The 22,479-nt window shown below is 37.2% G+C and overlaps 1 protein-coding gene across 2 annotated transcripts in view; it reads left to right on the top strand.

The window, feature by feature from the left end:
* Nucleotides 1–22,479, top strand: part of pspc1 (paraspeckle component 1) — a 75,295-nt gene that overhangs the window by 13,504 nt on the left and 39,312 nt on the right. For both annotated transcript variants that reach the window (XM_051896682.1, XM_051896673.1), the window contains exons 2-5: nt 11,820–12,121; nt 12,246–12,341; nt 12,477–12,673; nt 14,013–14,097. In XM_051896682.1, the coding sequence (XP_051752642.1) occupies nt 11,820–12,121; nt 12,246–12,341; nt 12,477–12,673; nt 14,013–14,097 (680 nt within the window). The remainder of the gene's footprint in view (nt 1–11,819; nt 12,122–12,245; nt 12,342–12,476; nt 12,674–14,012; nt 14,098–22,479) is intronic.

The following is a 22,479-nucleotide window of genomic DNA, read 5'->3' as shown; positions in this document are numbered from 1 at the left end:
CTGATGAGATCTTAATGTGTATGAAGTTTAGTTACTGTGTAACGATCGCCCCTATTGGTCGATTTTACATGGATTAAAATAGGACTGTAACGATTCCTCGGTTAAATTCGAATACTCGATTTCAGTTTGCCTAGGGGTGTGCGATATAACGATTTTTGATCGTGGACGATTAAAATGTCTCCACGATCTGCTTATGAAGAAATATCGTAGTATCGTGCTACAGTGCTTTCTATCAGTTGCAGTTCCAGCGCCTCCGTCTCAGCATACTGTTCAACGTGACGTACATTCACATCACATTTTAACGCAGCGGTAGAGTAATATTCGTGGGACACTTCAATCCACAAAAGTTCATTATTTCATGTGCCTTGCCGGTTAAACTTTTCTTTCGCGTGCTGATGCGCTGTTATGAAATGCGTTTTTCAGAGCGCATTCACGCGAAGCGCACAGGCACTAAAAGCCTGTCAAACAGCGCCTGATTAGCTACTAAGTTATCTTTAGAGTCCGATTGCTCTAATACTGTCAAATACGCACAAAGTTTACATAAACACAGTTGGTTATGTCTAAAGTGAAAGTAAACATTTGAGAGAAAATTGGATGCGTGGCTGTATATTAGATATACATGCAGGTCTTTAAAGTGCAGAGCAGCCTAATATTAACCATGCGGTCGCTTGTCCTTAAAGGGATAGTTCACTGTAATGTTGTTTCAAAATGTATTGATTTCTTAAAATAAAATAAAATATTTTGGAGAATGTGGGTTAGCTGGACAGTTGCTGGTCTCTATTGACTTCCATGGTAGGAAAAACATAGTCACTGTGGACCAGCAACTGTCTGGTCACATTCTTCAAAATAACTTTTTGCTCTTGACTGAGAACTTTAATACATTAGCTTTATTAAGAATCAATGTATAATTTATACAGTGAAGTCTAGTGTTATATTTTTATATTTGTTCATTTAATTTTTTACTTGGATGCTACTGTTAAATACATCTACTGTAGCTGAAAAAATAAATCATTTTATTAATTTCATTTGTATAAAATGTAGCCTGTTTTTCTTCTTTTTTAATAACAAAGATAAAATTAATAACAAATAATAACAAATAACATAAAAAATAATGACAAAGATTTTTATCTTCGCCACTTTGGCCTAAATGTCTGCCATTTTTTATTTTATTTTATATTTTGTTATTTTGAAAGGCTTTGTTTTTAAAATAGGGAAATTAGTTTGGCTGTAATGCTCAGTCACTTGCAAAATAGTAAAAACAACATGAAGAATCCTGATAAAAATCGTGAATCGTGATTTTCCTGAAAAAATCGTGATATGATATTTTTGCCATATCGCCCACCCCTAAATTTGCCCATGTCGAGTAACCGGTAAAATACCAGAAGTGGCGCTTTCCACGGACGATCATCCATGAAACGCGTTATTAGACCGTTTTCTAAGGCTACACGATATTAAACCTGTTTAAAAATCATAATAAAGCATAATGCTACTGTGACTTTACAAAGGCTGTGAATTAATTAAATAAATGTATGTGCTGCAGGTTTAATATGCGCTGTAATTATTTACATACGTGTTATCATCTCATGCGGCTCCATTCACAGTAAAAGCTGCTTCATGTGAACTGTTATTTACATGAGCGGCGCGTCTCAAACTCCATCTACTCCATATGCTGTGAGTTTGGATTGCTTTCAATGTTCATCTGGAAACGCAATGTGCGACATTTAATCAGATTTGTAAGTTAAGTCATCTATAAACCTTAGCAAACGCAGGAGAATACATTATACAGCATGTTTCTAGTGTGCTAACTGCTCATTGCGATTTCAAAATATTAAGTTTAAGCCCTTGTTTAAGTCCACATGTTCTTGTTCAAGAAATTACAGTGGTTGTAGCATTTCTGTCGTAAAGAAATGGCCAAATATTAAATATTAATTGGACAGTTGAAATAAATGTTGTAAGCCAATATTAAACAAGGATTAGATCACGTTTAAAGTGTAAAAACAATCGTCAGGCCACTGGCGCCCTCTGCAGGCATTTGTTATAATACATAAAGAACATTAGTTGTTGGGGTCTGGCGCGATTACTCGAGGAATCGTTAGAATAATGGAACGATTACTCGATTACAAAAATAATCGTTAGCTACAGCCCTAGATTAAAATTGGGGTCAGATTATACTGTGTGAGAGGTTATGAGTGTTTAAAAAGATGAGACAGACAACATAAATGAATGAGTCCGTTTGCACCATACCCTAAAACAGTCCTTAAGAGTCCTAGTAGCGTGCTGAAAGTCCCAATGTGAAAGTGTCCACTGGTGTATATACAAAGTCCACAGAAGTGATAATCCAATGAAAGTGATGTGGTGTGCTGGAAAGGTAAGTCCTTAAAAACAACTCTGCAATCCAGCTTGTGGTCTTTGATTAATGACCCAGTTTGTTTGCCATGCTGCCTCCTTTATACTGGCTTACTTCCTGATTCCTGTCATGTGATCAGTCACATGACAGGCAGACCCAGACTCATTTAAAGACATTAAAACCAATAAGAGGAAAAATGGACTAAAAAAACATGTAAACCAATTAAAACTCTACTATACATAAAATCATTGTAATAAATAGAGCGGTAAAACATGTATTTTATGTGACAGTGTCACAACTGTATGTAAAAAGGGGTGCGCTATAGAGGCCCTCAAAATAACCATATAAAAGGGTGCGCTGCAAAGGCCCCACATGAACACCCCCCCAATGTCAACTTATGCCCAGCCCTAATGGCAGATGATTCCGAAGTGTGTATTAAAAAAAACAAGCGAATTTATTCCACAAAACGTAAGTGAAAAGCCCGTGCTCACGTTCTAAAGTGTGTGAAATGCCTGCGCTAACGCGCTCAGGCTCAGCTGTCAAGTCATCATAGGTTAGGTAAGTCACAATGGCAATGTCCTGGCATTAGTTTTTCCGATGATATGTCACCAACCGTCAAGCATTAGGCCTACATTTAAGTGAAAATGAATGTCAAGTAATATGCAGCTTGTTGTGCGTTTTGAAACCAGCGAAAATTGCAGGATCTGTAGAACATGAGTTTACACAACGTCACATCACACATCTGCAGCGCATCTGTGAACACAGAAAACAGAATAAAACTATAGGCCTACATAACACATATAAAATAAAAGGGAATAGGCCTATGGGCTACGCAAAATATTTCACTTAAATAATTAGGTCTATTAAAGGGTTAGTTCACCCAAAAATGAAAATTCTGTCATTTATTACTCACCCTCATGCCGTTCCACACCCGTAAGACCTTCGTTAATCTTCGGAACGCAAATTGAGATATTTTTGTTGAAATCCGATGGCTCCGTGAGGCCTGCATAGGGAGCAATGACATTTCCTCTCTCAAGATCCATAAAGGTACTAAAAACATATTTAAATCAGTTCATGTGAGTACAGTGGTTCAATATTAATATTATAAAGCGATGAGAATATTTTTGGTGTGCCAAAAAAAAACAAAATAACGACTTATATACTGATGGCCGATTTCAAAACACTGCTTCAGGAAGCTTCGGAGCATAATGAATCAGCATGTTGAATCAGCGGTTCAGAGCGCCAAAGTCGCGTGATTTCAGTAGTTTGGCGGTTTGACACGCGATCCGAATCATGATTCGATACGCTGATTCATTATGCTCCAAAGCTTCCTGAAGCAGTGTTTTGAAATCGGCCATCACTATATATAGTGAAAAATAAGTCGTATATATAGAAAAATATATATAGAACAAAATAAGTCGTTATTTTGTTTTTTTTGGCGCACCAAAAATATTCTTGTCGCTTTTATTGTCGCAGTTTATTGAATCGAACTGTCCGAAAGAACCGGTTCGCGGAAAAGAACCGAACTTCCCATCACTACTACGAGTGACACGCAAACATGTTGCTGTCTAGTTCAGTTGCGCAATCGCCACGTGAAATCAAAACACACCAACACATGAAAATGAGTGCTGTACCTGCCGGCGACGAGGAGATTGTGAATAAAAAAGGACATGTCAGTGCGGCAGTTTCATGGTTTCTTTACGTCTTACAGTTGATCTACTTAAAAGATCGTCTTGAGAGAGCAGTTGTCATGTAGGTATTAACAGCTGCACAAACAGTGCTTTCAACCACACAGTATCTTTATTTCTGTGTTAAAAATATTCAAATTATCACAGAAGTACTGAGATAAAAGTTTATAGTTCAGGTATAAATACTAATGTCTATGTTATCGATCAAAATAGAGCAAATCAGCTTTTGAAAAAAACTTGAACGTGCTGAAAATTACGCATTAATAGATTACATTGTTTCACCACCAGGTGGCGATAAGTGACTGTTAAAAAATGTATTTGACGTTGAATCTTCACGGAAACTTAGAAATCTTGCACGGTTCCGGTTCTTTTAAAAAAAAACACTACCAGTTCCGGATGAGAACCGGTTCTCGGTTCCCAACCCTAATCCCGACCCGCTGCCGCTCAGCCTTTCATATTCGCCTCTTCGCATCATTAAAATGTGGTCAGTTTATGTGAGCGTCAAGTTGACAGATATTTAGAATCAAAGTAAGTGATTATCAGTTGGATCCGCTCAGTGGATGATCGTTTGGGGTTAGAAATATATATATGCGCTGTTGGATTCTCTATATTTATTACTTCAGATATGTTAATTTGCTTTTATAGGCGGGTATTTGAACGCACTTTTTTGTGTGTAAAAAGTACATGTACATGGCAAGATTGCAAGAAAAGCTTGTAACTAAACATTATTTAAGGCTATTTTTTTTCATTAAATTACTGATATAGCAACTGTTGTTGTCAAGTAAGCTTCATTCATAATGCTTCCTCCGTTGCAAGCCTGTGCGCTCCTCTAATCTGTCCAGCTGCTAAACTGCTCTCCCGGGTGACTTTCCTTTGACCCAACAACATCATGTCATTAATACATTTTAGAAAAGAAAAGAGTTAGAAAATCGGTTTCCGGACTTCCGGTGTGGTGCTAATGCAGATGGCTGCTTGAAAGAACCTCTCTTAAATGGTTGATTCAAATCCCCTCGGAAATTACCATTAGAAAGCTCAATTAACACTGAGAGTGAACATGGACGGGGAGAAACAAAAAAGGGGTAAAAGCAAAATAGGCTTGAAGCGGGAAAAGGGAGAAATATCCGAAGATATCGACGGCGGTGAAGAGGGCCGCGGAAAAGATGGCAAGCGGGACGGCTAACGAAAAAGTAGCTGACATAACGGCCTTCCGAGACGAGATTAGAGCGTTCAGAGTGGATCTTAAGAGCGACATGGACGATATGCGGGAAGATATGCGGAAGGAGTTGAACGAATTCAGGAAAGAAATGGATCAGAAAATGAAAGAATTTTCAGGTGACCTGCAAGCTACCACAGTCAGAGTGACGGAAATGGAACAACGTATCGCTGATACCGAGGAATGTAATGGAGCGGCGGGTGATGCACTCCTGGATGTGTTGGAGAAACAAAGGGAGATGCAGGCAAAGATAATTGATTTGGAACTCGCTCCAGACGGAACAACCTGTGCATATATGGAATCCAAGAGGGATCGGAGGGGAGTAATTTGGTGGAGTTTGTGGCAGGCCTTATAAAATCGGAGTTAGGACTGCTGCTAACGGATACGGAGCTTGGTATACAGTGCTGCCATAGAGCGCTCGCTCCAAAGCCATAGAGCGCTCGCTCGGAAACTGATACGTGAAATTAAAATGCGTTTGTCCCTAACGAGACCTTGGAGTAAATTACGGAAGTCATAATCCTCCACTGGAAGAATCTTTGACTGATAATATCAACACAGTCTTTAAGATTTTAAGATAACATGGAGCCTACTCATTAGGGCAAATGTCACAGTAACGAATCTTAGATATTGATCACTTGATAATAGAATGTAGCTGTCACAGTAATTTAGGTAAAGGGGACAATATTCGTTTAATTTAACTATTATTGGATAACTAATGTTTGGTTATTGTTATTAATAATATTCCTATTATTTGAGCCTATCAAAGTTGAGTCTGGAAACCGATTGAGCGAGAATTGGTTAGAATCTACTAGTGCATTATACATCTGAGATTGTTTTCTTTTGCACTGAAGAGAGGCCCTTAACGGATGCAAGGATCTCCTCTCAAATCGAAGGTTTTATGTTAAACCTTGGACTTGGAAGTCAGTTGTTTTTTGTTATGTGTTTTTCTGTTGTTGACATGAATGTTCATATTTGGTTCATGATGTTTAACGGGTTGTCATGGGAAATGTTACAAAAAGCTAGCCTTGAAATTAATATATGCATATGGAATATAAGTTAATAATACTTAACGTCAATGGTTTACATAATCCGATAAAGAGGAGCAAAATTATGCAGATAATTTATTGGCAAGAGACCCACCTACCCTCACCAGAGCATGAAAATTTGAAGAAACTGGGGTTTCAAAATACTTATTACTCATCTCACAAAGCTGGATGCAGAAGAGGAGTGGCTATATTGATTTCTAATATGGTGAATTTTGAATTTATATCCGAAGTTAAAGACAAAGAGGGTAGATATATTTTAGTAAGGGGCAAAATAGATAGTAAAGAAGTAACGCTGTTAAATGTATATGCTCCTCCCGGAGGCACCAAAAGATTTTTCAAGATAATGTTTGATCTAATTGCTACAGAATCACATGGAATTCTTATATGTGGGGGGGACTTAAATGTCCAACTTCAACCCTGGCTAGATACAGCTAGCCCCCCCAAAACGAAGAATTCAAATGCTAAAGCGGTTCAAAGAATGCTTAAAGAATTGGGTATGTTCGATACATGGAGAGAGTTTCACCCAACAAAGAAACAATTTACTTTTTACTCAGCCTGCCATTCTATGTATTCAAGAATTGACTATATATTTATGAATAACTCAGACAGACATAGAATTAAAAACTGTTACATAGATATTAGGGATGTATCTGACCATGCTGGGGTATACCTCACCCTATACTTAGAAAATCAAAAGAAAGACACATTTTGGAAACTCAATACAACTATATTGAATGATCTAACAACTCGGAGGCAGATTCAGAACGAATTCGAATTATATCTCCAAAGCAACGACAATGGCAAAGTGTCTCCAAGCACCCTGTGGGATGCCGCTAAGGCAGTAATTCGGGGTAAAATGATCACCCTCACCGCATTCCACAAAAAAGAAAAACAGAAAAGATGATTAAATTTACAAGAAGAAATGAAAATTCTGGAGACTGAACATGCTAAACAGAATGACTCACAAACACTGACTCGATTAAATAAGCTAAAACAAGAGTTGAATGGGATATATGACGATGAAATAGACAGAGGCATCAAATTTGCCAAACAAAGGTATTATGAAACAGGCCCTAAAGCAATGAAGCTATTATCTTGGAGGATACGAAAACAGCAGGCAAAAAATACAATACATAGAATTAAGAATCCTAAAACACAAAAAGTATGTAATGAATTAAAAGATATTCAGGAATCTTTTGAACTATATTACAAAGATTTAAATACCCAGCCAGCCAGGGCAGATACCTCAACCCTAAAAATTCTCTTAGATTCACTGGATTTACCTTCAATAGGGGAAAAACAGAATAAAGCTTTAACAACCGAAATAACGATGGAACAACTAGATAGCGCAATATCAAAACTGAAAGCAAATAAAGCACCGGGCGCAGACGGTTATCTGCCTGAATTTTACAAAACGTTCAGGCTCCATTTAAGACCCATACTGCTTAATTGCTTTAATTATATACTGAGAGGTGGGGAAATCACATAATCTTGGAGGGAAGCAGTCATCTCTGCCATCCCAAAGGACGGGAAGGATTCAAGTGATTGTAGCTCATATAGACCAATATCGGTCTTAAATATGGATTATAAATTATTTGCTTCTATTTTATCTAATAGATTGGAGGGTATTATTCCTGAGTTGGTAGATCTAGACCAAACTGGATTTATACAAAATAGACAGACACAGGATAATTTAAGGAGAATGCTACAAATAATGAGTTATATTACAGAAAATACAAGTGCAGTCTTGTTAAGTCTTGATGCTGAGAAAGCATTTGATTCTGTTGGATGGGATTATTTGTATCAGGTACTGGCAAGATTAGGCTTTAATGAAACATTTATTCACTGTATTAAAACGTTATACTCCTCCCCAACAGCCAGGATAAAGATCAGTGGGCACTTATCTAAAACAGTTAGTCTGGAAAGAGGGACATGTCAGGGATGCCCCCTAAGTCCATCCCTTTTTGCATTATTTATTGAACCCCTGGCTCAAGCTATAAGAGAGGATCCAGAGATAAAGGGGATCAGAATTAAAGAAGACGAGTACAAGATTTGTATGTATGCGGACGATGTTCTTCTATTCCTGGCAAGCCCTGAGTCTAGCATCCCTAAATTGATGACCCTTCTAAAAACGTACAGTTTATACTCTGGATATAAGATAAACATCCAAAAGACCCAAACACTTACATACAATTTTAGACCTAATTCAGATATAAGAAGGCAATATAAACTTAAATGGAATTCTCCATCATTAAAATATTTAGGGATAAATTTAACAAAAGATGTATCAAAACTCTTTGACCGTAATTACGGCCTAATTTGTTAGGAGATGAAATCTGATATGGCTAAATGTAACCTGCTTCCACTAGATATGAGTAACCGAATAGAAATAATTAAAATGAACGTGTTACCACGGTTACTTTACCTTTTTCAATCTTTGCCCCTGGATGTATCACAAAACCAATTTAATGAATGGGATGGGATGATATTGAGGTTTGTTTGGAATGGTAAAAGACCTAGGATAAGGTTTAAGACATTACAGCTGGCAAAAGAGAAGAGTGGTAGGGCCCTACCTTGTTCCCAGGATTATTTTTATGCTGCGCAATTGAAGCCTTTAATATGTTGGTGTATGCCAAGCTATGAGGCAAGATGGAAAACTCTGGAAATCACACAGATAGATACACCTCTACAATCATTACTTGGGAACAAAAATCTAGCTGAGAGGAGTCATAGGAAATTATATAACTGGACTGTATTTTGTTGTTGTTTAGGGCTTTGAGGAAATTACAACTAGAGAAACAGGCTGGGGTATTACAGTGGATAGCATATGATCCAGATTTTATACCCGCTAGACTGGATGAGAAATTTAAACAATGGATCTGGAGAGGAATTACGTCTTATTGCTCAGTCATTTCTAATGGAAACTTATTGAGTTATCAGGCCATGTCAGACACATTCGAATTAGAAAAGCAGGATTTTTTTAAAATCTTTGCAAATTAGGAATTACTTTAATACAGGAATGAGTGACGATAACCTAATCACAGCATTTATTAACGCATATTTAAAAGAAGATAATAAAAAGTTAGTATCAAAATTATATGAATATATACAAATCAGTAAAAATCATACGTCGAACTATGTAAAACAAAAATGGGAGAAAGAATCAGACTCTCAAATAACAGAGGAAGACTGGACAAAAATATTTGTTACACAGACAAATACAACAAACTCAAGATCATGGCAGGAGTTTGGATGGAAGAATATAATAAGATTTTTTATAACTCCCAAATTAACAGCAGTACGCACAGGTGAACAGAGTCTGGGCTATTGTTGGAGGCAATGTGGAGCCCCAATGGCTAACCATTTCCATATTTCTGGTCAAAAATACAGCCTTATTGGCATGAAGTAGCAGCTGAAATTGGGAAAATAATAGGGGAGGAGTTTAAATTTTCATTCATTACACTGTACCTAGGAAAAATACCTGAAACACTTTTAAACAGTGATTAATACTTATTAAAAATACTCTTAGCAAGTAGTCGGAAGGCCATGACATGTAAATGGTTGCAGGTTGATCCTCCAACAAAAGATCAGTGGATGGAAATTGTAAACTAAATATATTGTATGGAGAGACTTACATTTTCTGTTAGACTTAACTTGGAGAAATGTAATAAGTATTGGCATAAATGGGTTGTGTACACAGACCACTGAGTACAGGTGAGATATTGTTTGCCAAAGAGTGCATGGAAATTGTACTGTCTTGACATTGTAATGCCTATGATGACCCCTTGTTCTTTGTTTCTAGGGGTGTAAGAAAATATCGATACACGTGAATATCGCAATATTATGTTTGGCGATACTGTACTCTCAAAAACACTGTATCGATATTTATTTAATTATTTATTTACATCCAACATTCGTGGGTTTGTTCGGCTTAAACCACACACTGTATAAAACCCAACCGCTAGCCTAGATGTCAGCGTTATCTCAGAACGTAAACTGACGTGTAGCCGGAGCGCAAGGTGCATAGCTAGCGTTAGCATTAGCAAACCCAGCTCACAACACGATAGAATCATTCCGCTCCCGCGGTATACAGAGCTGAAGTGTGGACTCATTTTGGCTTCAACTATAAAGAAACCACTAAGGAGATCGACGAGTCAGCTGTTTGCAAAATAGGCCATGTTATAATCCAAAACTTGGGAAACGCATTGAATCTGAGAGCTCACTTAATATCCCGACGCCATCCGCGCTGTTGAGAGAGGCGTTCGACAGAATATGTGATATGTACTGCACGTTTTCCTCACAGTAACAAAATAAACATACAACAAAAATGACAGCGGTGACAGCAGAAAGAAAGCATCTGATCATAGCGATGTGGATATGTTTGCACCAGCTCTGTTCAGCACTTCAGTGAAGGCACGTTTATTTAAATAGCAATAGACTGCTTTAAAGCAAGCAGCTACAGTATTAAATATAAAACAAACAGACATTCATGAAATGGACTATGCACTAGTTGTTAAATAGTTTAGAAATTAAAAACTGCTATACTGTAAACCTTTAAAACACCTAAATAATCCTGCAGTTACTTTACTATTTTCCCTTAGATTGCGCAAAATAGTGATTAGTGATATAAATGCAAATGATACTGTATTGGTTAAATAAAATAAAGTTGTTTTCTAAAATTAGATCCTCTTTCTAAAAAAACAAGAAATATCGCATTATATCGCCTTTCTTACAGTATCGCAATATATCACAATATGTCGTATCGTAACCCCTGTATTGTGATACGTATCGTATCATGAGATTCTTGGCAATATACAGCCCTATTTGTTTCCAATAAAAAAAAAGTAAAAAAATAAATAAATAAATAAATAAAAGAAAGTCGATTTCCAAAATTTAAAAATCAATTTAAATAGGCGGAAGATAGAATCGTGAATTGATTTTTTTTTTTTTTTTTCAACGCTATAAATTTGCAGACCTTTTTCTTGCTCAAACAGCAACATTACACACTAAAGAAAGTTTGAAAAAAGCATAATAGGTCTTCTTTAAACTGAAGTTCTATGTGCATGTACAGTATATGCAGAGGCAACGTGAACAAAAACTTTATAACCCCACTAAAAATGAGGCGATCAAAGGTGATGGTGCTCTTTTTCTTCTTGTTCTCTGCATCTGCCGCTTGGTGGCTTAGATCAGTGGATTCCAACCTTTTGACCCACTCAACAAATATTTATTTTCTAAATTTATATTGTTTTGAGAAATCTCCCACCCGAACTGGGGTCGCATTTTTATTAGACCAGGTTGCTATTTTATTATATCTAAATAAAAAGTAAACAAAGAGAGATTAATCTGTATTTTTGTAGATTGTTTTACGTTTGTAGATTTTTGGACTAAACTGGATTTTATTTACTGTACACTTGCCTTGAAAACCATAAATAATTTTGCAGACTGTGCTCACCTGTGTTCGTAAACAGATTGCTTGTAGAATTTACACATCCATTTTTTTGATTTTCACTATTTTGATTATTCAGGAGACAAGGACACTTGCAGAGATTGCTAAGGCTGAGCTGGACGGCACAATGCTGGGCAACAGGCCCATCCGGATTCGTTTTGCCACACATGGGGCTGCACTCACAGTACGAAACCTCTCACCAGTGGTATCCAATGAGCTGCTGGAACAGGCCTTTTCACAGTTCGGCCCAGTTGAGCGGGCAGTCGTGGTGGTTGATGATCGTGGCCGACCCACAGGCAAGGGGATTGTGGAGTTTGCCAATAAGCCTGCTGCCCGAAAAGCCTTGGACCGCTGTGCAGATGGAGCTCTTTTGCTTACAATGTAATAACTTGTCATTTTCACAGTATGATCTGTATTTATCAGTGATGGACCTGTCTCTAGATATCAAATATGTCAAGTCAAATAAAAGAGTTTTGACATGGATTTTTTTTTTTTTGTCCTTCAGGTCCCCTCGTCCAGTCATTCTTGAGCCAACAGAACAGTTTGATGATGAAGATGGTCTACCTGAAAAGCTGTTGCAAAAATCAGGACAGTATCACAAGTATGTCTTTAGATCATTGAGAATAATTGTATTCCATATGTATGTAGTATATCTTAAAAAAAAAAAAAAAAAAAAGAATTGTCTCAGTGTAGTTTTAAATTAACCAGAAATGAACCACAAGAATCTGCAATACAGGGAACGGGAGCATCAGCCACGCTTTGCACAGCCAGGAACCTTTGAGTTTGAGTACTCATCTCGCTGGAAGGCTCTGGATGAGATGGAGAAGCAGCAGAGGGAGCAAGTGGAACGGAACATACAGGAGGCAAAAGAGAAATTGGAGGCTGAAATGGAGGCTGCCAAACATGAGCATCAACTCATGATGATGAGACAAGGTATTACGCAGTTTTAAAACATTATTTTGCCTACCACAGTGTTGTGAGGGAAATACTTAAATATTTGGATATAACATTTTTGTGTTTGCAAAGGCAGCTAAAATTATTTCTATTATATTGTTATTGTAATGAAGACAACAGACATGAGTACACAATGACTGTGATCTCCCACAACCTAGGGCTGGGCGATATGGCCAAAAAACCAAAAAACTGTATTTTTGGCTAAATGGCTATATACGGTACATATCTAGGTATTTTCTACACTTTTCTATTTGGATTTAAAAAAAAACAACAACAACAGTGTTGTCCTACAAACAGTGTTCATATTCAATATGAACACTGTAGGTCAACACTGTTTTTTTTTTTTTTTTTTTCTATATTAAAACAAATATAGTTAATGTAACCATTTAGTCTGGCACACTATATATGTGCAAAAAAGGGAAAATTACATTACATTCTAACATTGTAGGCTAACATTACAATCTAAAAATAAAAATGCTTTTTAAATTCACTAGACTAAAAATGAAAATAAAAACAAAAGCACAGACTAGGCTATTTTGATTACCTCAAATAGTAACTTTACAGTTACTGCTATCGTAAAAATACACCTACATAACCTACATATTTGTAGGTTTAAAATTCTACATATTGCACATTTATTGTTCAACAACATTTCATTCAGTCAATCCTCTTCTATTGCGCTCCGTCTGTTTGGCGCGAATGCGCGCAGCGGTGCTTGTTCACGGAAGTCTATGAATTTTAGAGGAGATTCGCTAGCAGAAGGCTTGTCCACTCCTGACAGCAAAATGGAAATATTTGTAGGACTTTCTAACATTTACAAATGGAGAATATACCTGTGAAATATAAGTTGAGGAAAACACCACATCACAAACACATTAAATAGTGTAAGTATCTGTCAGCACATGAATCTGTCAGACCCAGACCATCTGATGGGGCAAGCCGCTATAAACTATACATGTTAACTATATCTTAATCTTATGAGTTAGGCTGTTTTTAAAAGCCCTTAATATTAAGCGTGTCCCATGTTTAGGACAAATTGTATTATGCATTTTCCCCGCAGCAGCACTATGCGACATCCACCGCTGTGTTTCAGATGCGCTCGTATAAAACTACTGTATATCGATATAAATGGTATTGCCTCATTCCATATCGTATACAAAAAATATATCGTATACATATATATATCCTACAAACTCGATAAACCGCCCAGCCCTACCACAACCAGCGTGTTGTGTCCCATTTCTGTCTTTCAGGGAACAGTACTTGCAGTATATTCTTAACTTTGTCAATGCAAATATTTGTGGACTTATACCAACAGATCTCATGAGACGTCAAGAGGAACTGCGACGCTTGGAGGAGCTCAGGAATCAAGAGCTGCAGAAACGCAAGCAGGTTGAGATGAGGTGCGCTTTTGTCTGAGAGGAGACTCAATGCCATTTGCTCTTACAGAAAGGAAGGGACTTCAGATTATTTTGATAGTGGATAAATCAGAAAATTATTATTATTTTTTTTTTACTGATTAACTCGATACATAGCCCAGTTTTCTGCATTTTATTAAAAATGTTCCTCATTCCCAATGTTTTCCTCCAAACTATTAGCAAATTAAAAACTAAAAAACAGTAAATGTTTTTATGTAGGCTATGATATACAAAAAAGGTTTGAAATACATTTAAAAAGGTTTGAAATATATATGATATATTATGAAACACAAACCTTTTAAACCATTCACGCGTACAATGTTTTCTGTGCGCACACCTGAACTACAATGACAAACTTGCTTAAATCGGCGCTTTTACATTTAGCTTTGAAACCAAATCTACCATCGTCGTCTTGTCGGTCAAGAGTGAGGCGAAGTGAGGTGAAATCTGATTCCTGCTGCTGATCTGTGCTGCGACTCTCGTTCGGCTCATGCTGAATTGAGCAGACATGTTTAGTTTTTTAATTGTAGTGTCTGTTCTCTAACTGAACTAAATGATTTTTATTACTATAAAAAATCAAAACAATGGTGGGGGGTGGTGCTGCGGTGGGCAAGTGATGATACCGGTGTTGCGGCTGAACACCGGTAACACAGACTATCACAGCAAGCCTACCTCAAGCCATTATGATTTTAGGCTGCCTAAACGTGATATAACATATTGTGAATAGCCTGAATGACGGCCATTATGTGAACATTAATTTGAACGTTTCTGTTATGTCACGCAAGTCTACGTTGTGTGTGAGAGACAATGTGTTGATAGAATTATTTGATAATGTAACCTTATTGGTATCATGCTATGTCAAAATGATCCTTGTTTAATTCCCTTCATGTTGGTGTATATATACCTCCTCATAACGTGCATTGTATGCTTGTTACATTAATCACTGTGGCGGCTCCAGGATTTTTTTCTTGGGGGTGCTAATGGGGGGCTTAACAGTTCCAAGGGGGTGCTAAGAAAAAAATTATGTACATCAATAACTTAATAAATTCAATACCCTGCATTTATTGCATTTTACTTTTAAAATTTTCCATTTTCCCTTAAACTATACCTTTACAAGGTTTCATTGAAAAGTGTACACAGTTACTAAGCACAGTAGCCTATCAATGTTGCTTAACACCTTTATTGTTACTTTATCAGCTCTTTCAACAACAGTTTATTAACTTGTTGACTACAGTCTCGTAGACATATGCGTACGTACGTCTATGTATCCTGTAGTGAGCTAAATGAAGGAACGTGCTTGTGATTTTAAAACACAAACAACATGGAAAAGAGTGCAGGGTGTCGGGTGATGTGTTTTCAGAAGTTGAACTTGACACAGCGTTTTAAAACGTGGCGCGAGAAACTGAAAAAACAGATGAGATGCGGTCAAAGACGCCTGTTTAATGCATTAATCTATATGTTTAGATGGAAAACAACATTTCCTCTTTTTTTTTTTTTTCTTCATCACCACTAGGCTAGCAAGGGCAAACAAAACGCAAGAATTTATATTAAAATATATATTATTTGACGTTTATAACATGAGTGAATATTCAAAAGATCAGAGTAGCTACTCACCAATAGTAGATTACAATACAAGAGAAGAGGACACTATCTCTGTTGTTATCTTCTGAAATATTCCGAGATGTGTCTAAAGTCTGCGGTCTTTTGCTTGATATTTCATTGCTCTCCAATATGATGGCTGTTGACGAGGCGCTTGATCGCTATTCCTAATGCGCGCGCTGTAGCTGAACATGTAATGACTCCTCCCCCAGTAAAACCTTTGTTTATAGGCACATTTACAACATTTATTTTTTTTAGGTTTTTAATGACTTTTTTAGTGAAAGTGACACAAAGTAAAAAACAGGAAAATCATTAGAAAATCCTTGGGGGGGCTGCGCCGGTGCTAAGCACATTTCTGGTGGGGCTATAGCCCCTGCATGCCCCGGCCACTAAAGAGACACAAAACTGCCAGCTCACTCTGATCATGGAAATGAGTCTGCTTACAATCAAAAAAACTTTTCCCGCTTGAAATGACACCTTTTTCATTGGTCAACCCAAACTCAAGAGGTGTGACCTCTGCAGAAGTTAAAAGCCACTATCTCCAGACCTCATTGGGTTGTTCATCTGGAAAAGAATGGAGACATCAGGTCTGACCGTGACACCGCAGGAGCCCATTATTACAACTTTACCACCATCGAACTATTGAACCATCAAGATTTTCATCCAAGACTGCATCTAGACTCTTGTTTAATGGCTAAAGCCTTGTTTATACTTTCGCCTGGCCCCGCATTGCGAGCCTCCACTGACTGTGCACGCACCTCCCCAAATGGATGAGGCGTTTATACTTGATGGCAGGGACGTAGCGAGGGGGTGGTTTCTGGGGCTCAAGCCCCGAATGTTTTCTCAAAAGCCCCCAATGTTTAAGGTTTCTTAACAGTTCTGTCAAAATATCATTTTTCAGTACATATCTACTAAAATATGTTAAACGGTTCAATATCGCTTTTTCACTGAGACCGGCAGCTCTTTGTCTCTTTTCTCTCTGACAGCGAGTTCACACACACAGCAGTTGTACACAGCCATGCCTCGTGTCACTCACTCACTCAGTCAGCGCAGCGGCAGGCCAGGCACTCAGACTCTCTTTCGGTTGATTTTGTTATGATATAATATTGCTCAATGTGCAAATTCACTCCCTGACAGTACAGGTGCATCTCAATAAATTAGAATATCATGAAAAAGTTATTTTTTTTTTTCTGTAATTTAATTCAAAAAGTAAAACTTAAATATATTCTAGATTTATTAGGCATAAAGTAAAATATTTCTAGACTTTTTTTGTTTTCAATTTGATGATTACAGCTTGCTGCTCATCAAAATAAAAAAATCAGTATCTCAAATTATTAGAATATTTAATTTCAAGTTCTATTAAATTACCATTCTCAGAGTATATATACTGGGTTTAGGTCAGTAATCCCAACAGCAGTCATGGGGAAGTCTGCTGACTTTACAGTTGTCCAGAAGACGATCATCAAGACCCTCTACAATGAGGGTAAGCCACAGAGGGTTATTGCTGAAAGACCTGGCTGTTCGCAGAGTGCTGTGCCAAAGCATATTCATGGAAAGTTGACTGGAAGGAAAAAGTGTGGTAAGAAAAGGTGTACAAGTGAAAGGAATGACCACAGGTTTGAGAAGATTGTCAGGCGAAGCCGATTTAAGAACTTAGGAGAGCTTCAGAAGGAGTGGACTGAAGCTGGAGTCAGTGCATCAACACACTGCCAAAGGTACCAAAAGCTGGTTCAATGACCATGGCGTTACTGTGCTTGACTGACCAGCAAACTCGCCTGACCTGAACCCCATAGAGAATCTATAGGGTATTGTCAAGAGGAAGATGAGAGACACCAGACCCAACAATGCAGATGACCTGAAGGTCGCTATCAAAGCAACATGGGCTTCCATTACACCTGAGCAGTGCCACAGGCTGATTGCCTCCATGCCACGCTGCATTGATGCAGTAATTCATGCAAAAGGAGGCCCAACCAAGATTTGAGTGCATAGAAATGAACATACTTTTCAGAAGCCTGACATTTCTGTTTAAAATATCCTTTTTTTTATTGATCTTATGAAGTATTCTAATTGATTGAGATAGTGAATTGGTGGGTTTTTGTTAAATGTGAGCCAAAATCATCACAATTAAAAGAACCAAAGACTTAAAGTACTTCAGTCTGTGTTCATTGAATTTATTTAATACACGAGTTCCACAATTTGAGTTGAATTACTGAAATAAATGAACTTTTCCACAACATTCTAATTTATTGAGATGCACCTGTATTTGGCGCTTGTGCTTAGTGCAAGTGAACGGTAGTGCAAATAAACATATTTATGAATTAGACAATAAAAATAGAGAAATAAAATGGCATATAATACACATCTATTGGTGTGGCCAAGAACTGGCAGAGTACCCAAAGGTTTGTAGGGGTCTTTCTCGTCTACTTACTTCCTCCTCGTCATCTTGGTATCAATGTGTGCTCGGCAAGACCGTGTTTTACTGTAACTTCAGCAGCTCCAGGCACGTGAACAAAAGCACCAATCTCATTGGTCGGCCTGTTTTTAACGCAGTGCGTCAAACCAAAAAAACAGAGGTGGTTTTTAAAAAATTACGCTTTTACGCCTGCCGTTTTGCGTGTCGGTGTGCACACTCACATTGGTGCCCTGTTTAGTCACGAGGCATTAAACGTCGGCGAAAAACGCACGCGATAATCATCCCGGTATGAACAAGCCTTAACATTGTATTTTGTCAACAAACTAAAATCGAAACCATGATATGGCTTTGTGCCTTTATAAAACAGCAAAAGACAGTGATTTAATTAAGTATATATGCAGTCTGTTTGTGCTGTGTGTTTTAAAGAGAAGTGCGAACATTTGCTCACACAATCAGCTGGTGATCTGGTGTTCGTTTTCTCTAAAATAAAAGCTCAAGGGTTTATCTCTTGCAGGTGAAGAAAGTAGGACAAAAGTATTGTAATTTCCCTATACTGTAATATAAAGTAAAATATACTTATGAAATATTCATTTTCATTTATTTTACAGGACATTTGTTTTACATGGATAGTGGATATGAATATTACTGTCATAGGAATAATTACATAAATCATTATTAGGCAAGGCAAGTTTATATATATAGCACATTTCATACACAATGGTAATTCAAAGTGCTTTACATAAAAAAAGAAACAAATACATAAGAATTAAAAGATTGATATAAAATGTTTGAAACAGAAAATACAGTGCAATCAGTTCATAAAAATAAAAATGGCAATAAAAGTAGAGAATAAAAATTGATTTAAACAGTTTAGAATAAAAAAAAAATACATAAATGCATAAGTAAAATACAGTGCGATCAGTTCGGATGTAGAACATTGCTCATTCAGTAAATGCACAGCTAAACATGTGTTTTGAGTCTGGATTTGAATGTCGCTGCTGTTGGAGCACATCTGATCTCTTCTGGAAGCTGGTTCCAACTATGTGTGTCGTGTGGTATAATAGCTAAAAGCAGACTCCCCTTGTTTAGAGCGAACCCTTGGTATTTCTAACTGCTATTCAGTGAGCATATCTGCAATATATTGACGTCCTAGGCCATTGAGTGATTTACAGTCAAACCAAAATTTATTCAGACACCTTGAACATTTCATTCATTAATACAGTTTATTCACTGTAGTTTAAAAAAATGGTAATAAAATATGACAAGATCTCAGAGTTAAACTGTCAGAGAAAAAAAAATCTTAATTATGTCAGATAACACTTAAGCAAAACATGGTCAGGTCAAAGTGTCTGAATAATTTTTGGTTCCAAATTTTTATCAATTTCACTGGTATGACATTTTCTTTCTTATCCTTTTGAATGTAGGCAGCTGTGTTTTTCCTTCTCCGGAATGTAAGCTGATTGCTGCTGTCAGTGGGAGGCTGTTCGGATAAAAAAATCCTCTTTTTTGTAGTAATCTTACAGTCATGCCCCTGGACCCCCCTGGAGGGACAGAGGTCCATCCAACATAGTTTTACAAAATCCTGTAGGAAACACTGATCATTTTATGAACTTTACTCCAGCATATACAACAAAGTTCCTTTTAAGTCAGTAAAGCTGTTAACGGCAAATTAAAATGTCCTTGTACAAACTATATTTGGGCTAAGCCTCGAATGTTTACAATGTCTGGCTCAGCCTCTACTTAACACACTCGCCATTGGTACTGTTCTTTGAAACGACAGGGGGTGACTCGGAGTAATTATCCTCTAAACCAGGCTTTCTCAACCCTGGTCCTTGAGGGCCACTGTCCTGCAGAGTTTAGCTCCAACTCCAATCAAACACACCTGAACAAGCTAATTAAGCTGTTCAGGATAAGTAAAAAGCTACAGGTAGGTGAGTTTGTTCAAGGTTGGAGCTAAAATCTGCAGGACAGTGGCCCTCAAGGACCAGGGTTGAGAACCCCTGCTCTAAACCATTAGGAAGCAGCGGTGAGAAGGTACACACGTGACGATGTCTGTTTTTAGTACACTTCACCAAACCCACACTACAAAAAATCAAAAAATTGTGTAAAACCCTGTAAACCTTGAGATTATTACTTGTGACATTAGAACAAAATATATTGATATGAGAATGTGTATTAAACTAAATTAAACAACAGTCTCTTAAATATTTTCTAATTTCAATAAACATTTTCATTTAATTTCATAAATATGGACCATTATTTTCAATAATAAAAAAAGAATTGTAAATGTAAGCAATTAATTTAGAACTGGGTGCCGGTAAGATGCCGGTACAGACGTACCTGCTCGGCCAGTGTCGCCTCAAACTAATGCATCTTCAAGCAGAGCCATGCGCAAAGTTACAAAAATGCAGTGCACACTGCAATGCGAAATGGGGTCTCATGAACTCAATGCGGGCGACTGCCTAAACCGTGATGACGTCATTTTTGCGGCACACACTTTCATGCTTTTGCGGATGCAGTGAGTATAAACCAGGAGTAAGGCATTGCAAGTGTCAATCATTTAACTAAATAGACAGAGGTTTAGTCTAAGCTGTAGACTCCTTGTTACCAAGGTGCTTTAAATTAAGAAACTGATGGTTTTGTTCTGGTAGTTAACTGATACTTACGTTCCTTAGCTTAATTCCACTGTTTCTGTTTCATTCATTCATTTTAACTTTCCATTTTACCCATGTATGCGTGATTGTGTGTATAGTGTTTGTTCAGACTAGTTATGTGTTCATGTTTTAGTTAAAAAAAAAAAAAAAAAAACTTTTGTGCACGTTCATGTTCATTCATTCATGTTGATTCTGTGGTCACTGTTTGCAAATCAAAATCCCTTTAACAATGCGATCACAGCTGCATGCTCTGAGTAGTACTATACACTGTAAGGAAGAGTTATTTATCTGTGGCCATGGAAAAAACATTAGCGTTGTTATGTTTAATACTGAGTGTTTGCTGGACGAACAGGTTAATTGTATTATTAATTCTGCTACATCAAGTTGATTCTTACAGTTGGGGTGGGCGATATGACCAAAATCTTATATCACGATATGAGTAATTTTATATCACAATAACGATATATATCACGATATAGTTATTTTTGCTTTATATAAGATTTTTATGATATCAAAATTTCATACCATTGAAATTTCATAATTCTTATCACCAATTTCAATATAATCTAAAAAATTAATACTAGCCTAAAAAACTCTCAAGCTTACTGAAGACAAATAAACAGTGATAAAGAAAGAGCAAAGAAAACAAACTACAATAGAACAAAGACAGACGAAATAGAAGTACCAGAAAGACTTCAAGCACTAGAAATACTACATAAAATGTATAAAGTAATGAAAGGTATAAAAAAACAATGCATAGGCTTTACTGTGTAAATTTAATATACATTTATTGTTATTGAAGTTACAAAAGCAAGCAGTGAGAGATTTTCATCTCATTTTTGTTGTTAATGACAGCAGGTAAATTTGGATGCTGTCCCTTTAAGACTGACTGCACCGATCCCTTATATTCAAGCCTTGTCTTTCTCAATGGTAACTTCACTAAAGACATAAATGGCTCTGTTTACTTGTAAATACATGGTCACTTTGACACATAGGTATGTGTATTTAACCGTTCAAGCCCAAAAAGCACTCAGTTCACTCCTCACGCACTCTATGAACAGCGGCTTTATGTCTCTCAGAGAGCACATGCATATGCTGAAATGAGTTGTCTTTCGCTGCTAATTGCGCTTTAACAGTTTAAAACCACTTGTTTTTAAACCGCAATGCTTAAAAATTCATGCAAATAAGCTTTCATGACAGCGCAGCATAGCAACCTCACGTGAGCGTTACCGCGACAGAGACGATAGTCAAAAATCTCTACTGGTTGACAAATTTCTACCAGCTAATCGTGTCTACCAGTTTATCCCCTACTTATTGTACTTAACACTTTAACATCAAGCACGTCCCCAATTCACAATCGCCTTCTGAGAGAGGCAGGTTTCTGTGCGCGCACTTTGACAGTGTGCCAGTCAGCACGAGTGCTGCACCGAGTTCCTTTACAGGATATATTGCGCTTATAACTCGCACGAGTGCTGCACCGAGTTCCTTTACAGAATATATATTGTGCTTATAACTCCTTTTAACATCAAGCACGTCCCGCTCTTTATATTCTCATTCATGCATTTCGTCACTCTGAAGTGTCATAAGTAGTGGTTCAACGGATCACAAAACTCACGGTTCGGATCATATCACGGTTATTAATCACAGATCGGATCATTTTTTGGATCAGCACAAAAAAAAAAAAAAAAAAAAAAAAAAAAA

This window comes from Ctenopharyngodon idella, chromosome 1 (assembly GCF_019924925.1).
Source record: "Ctenopharyngodon idella isolate HZGC_01 chromosome 1, HZGC01, whole genome shotgun sequence".
Lineage (NCBI taxonomy): Eukaryota > Metazoa > Chordata > Actinopteri > Cypriniformes > Xenocyprididae > Ctenopharyngodon > Ctenopharyngodon idella.
This window is presented reverse-complemented; position numbering and strand designations above follow the sequence as displayed.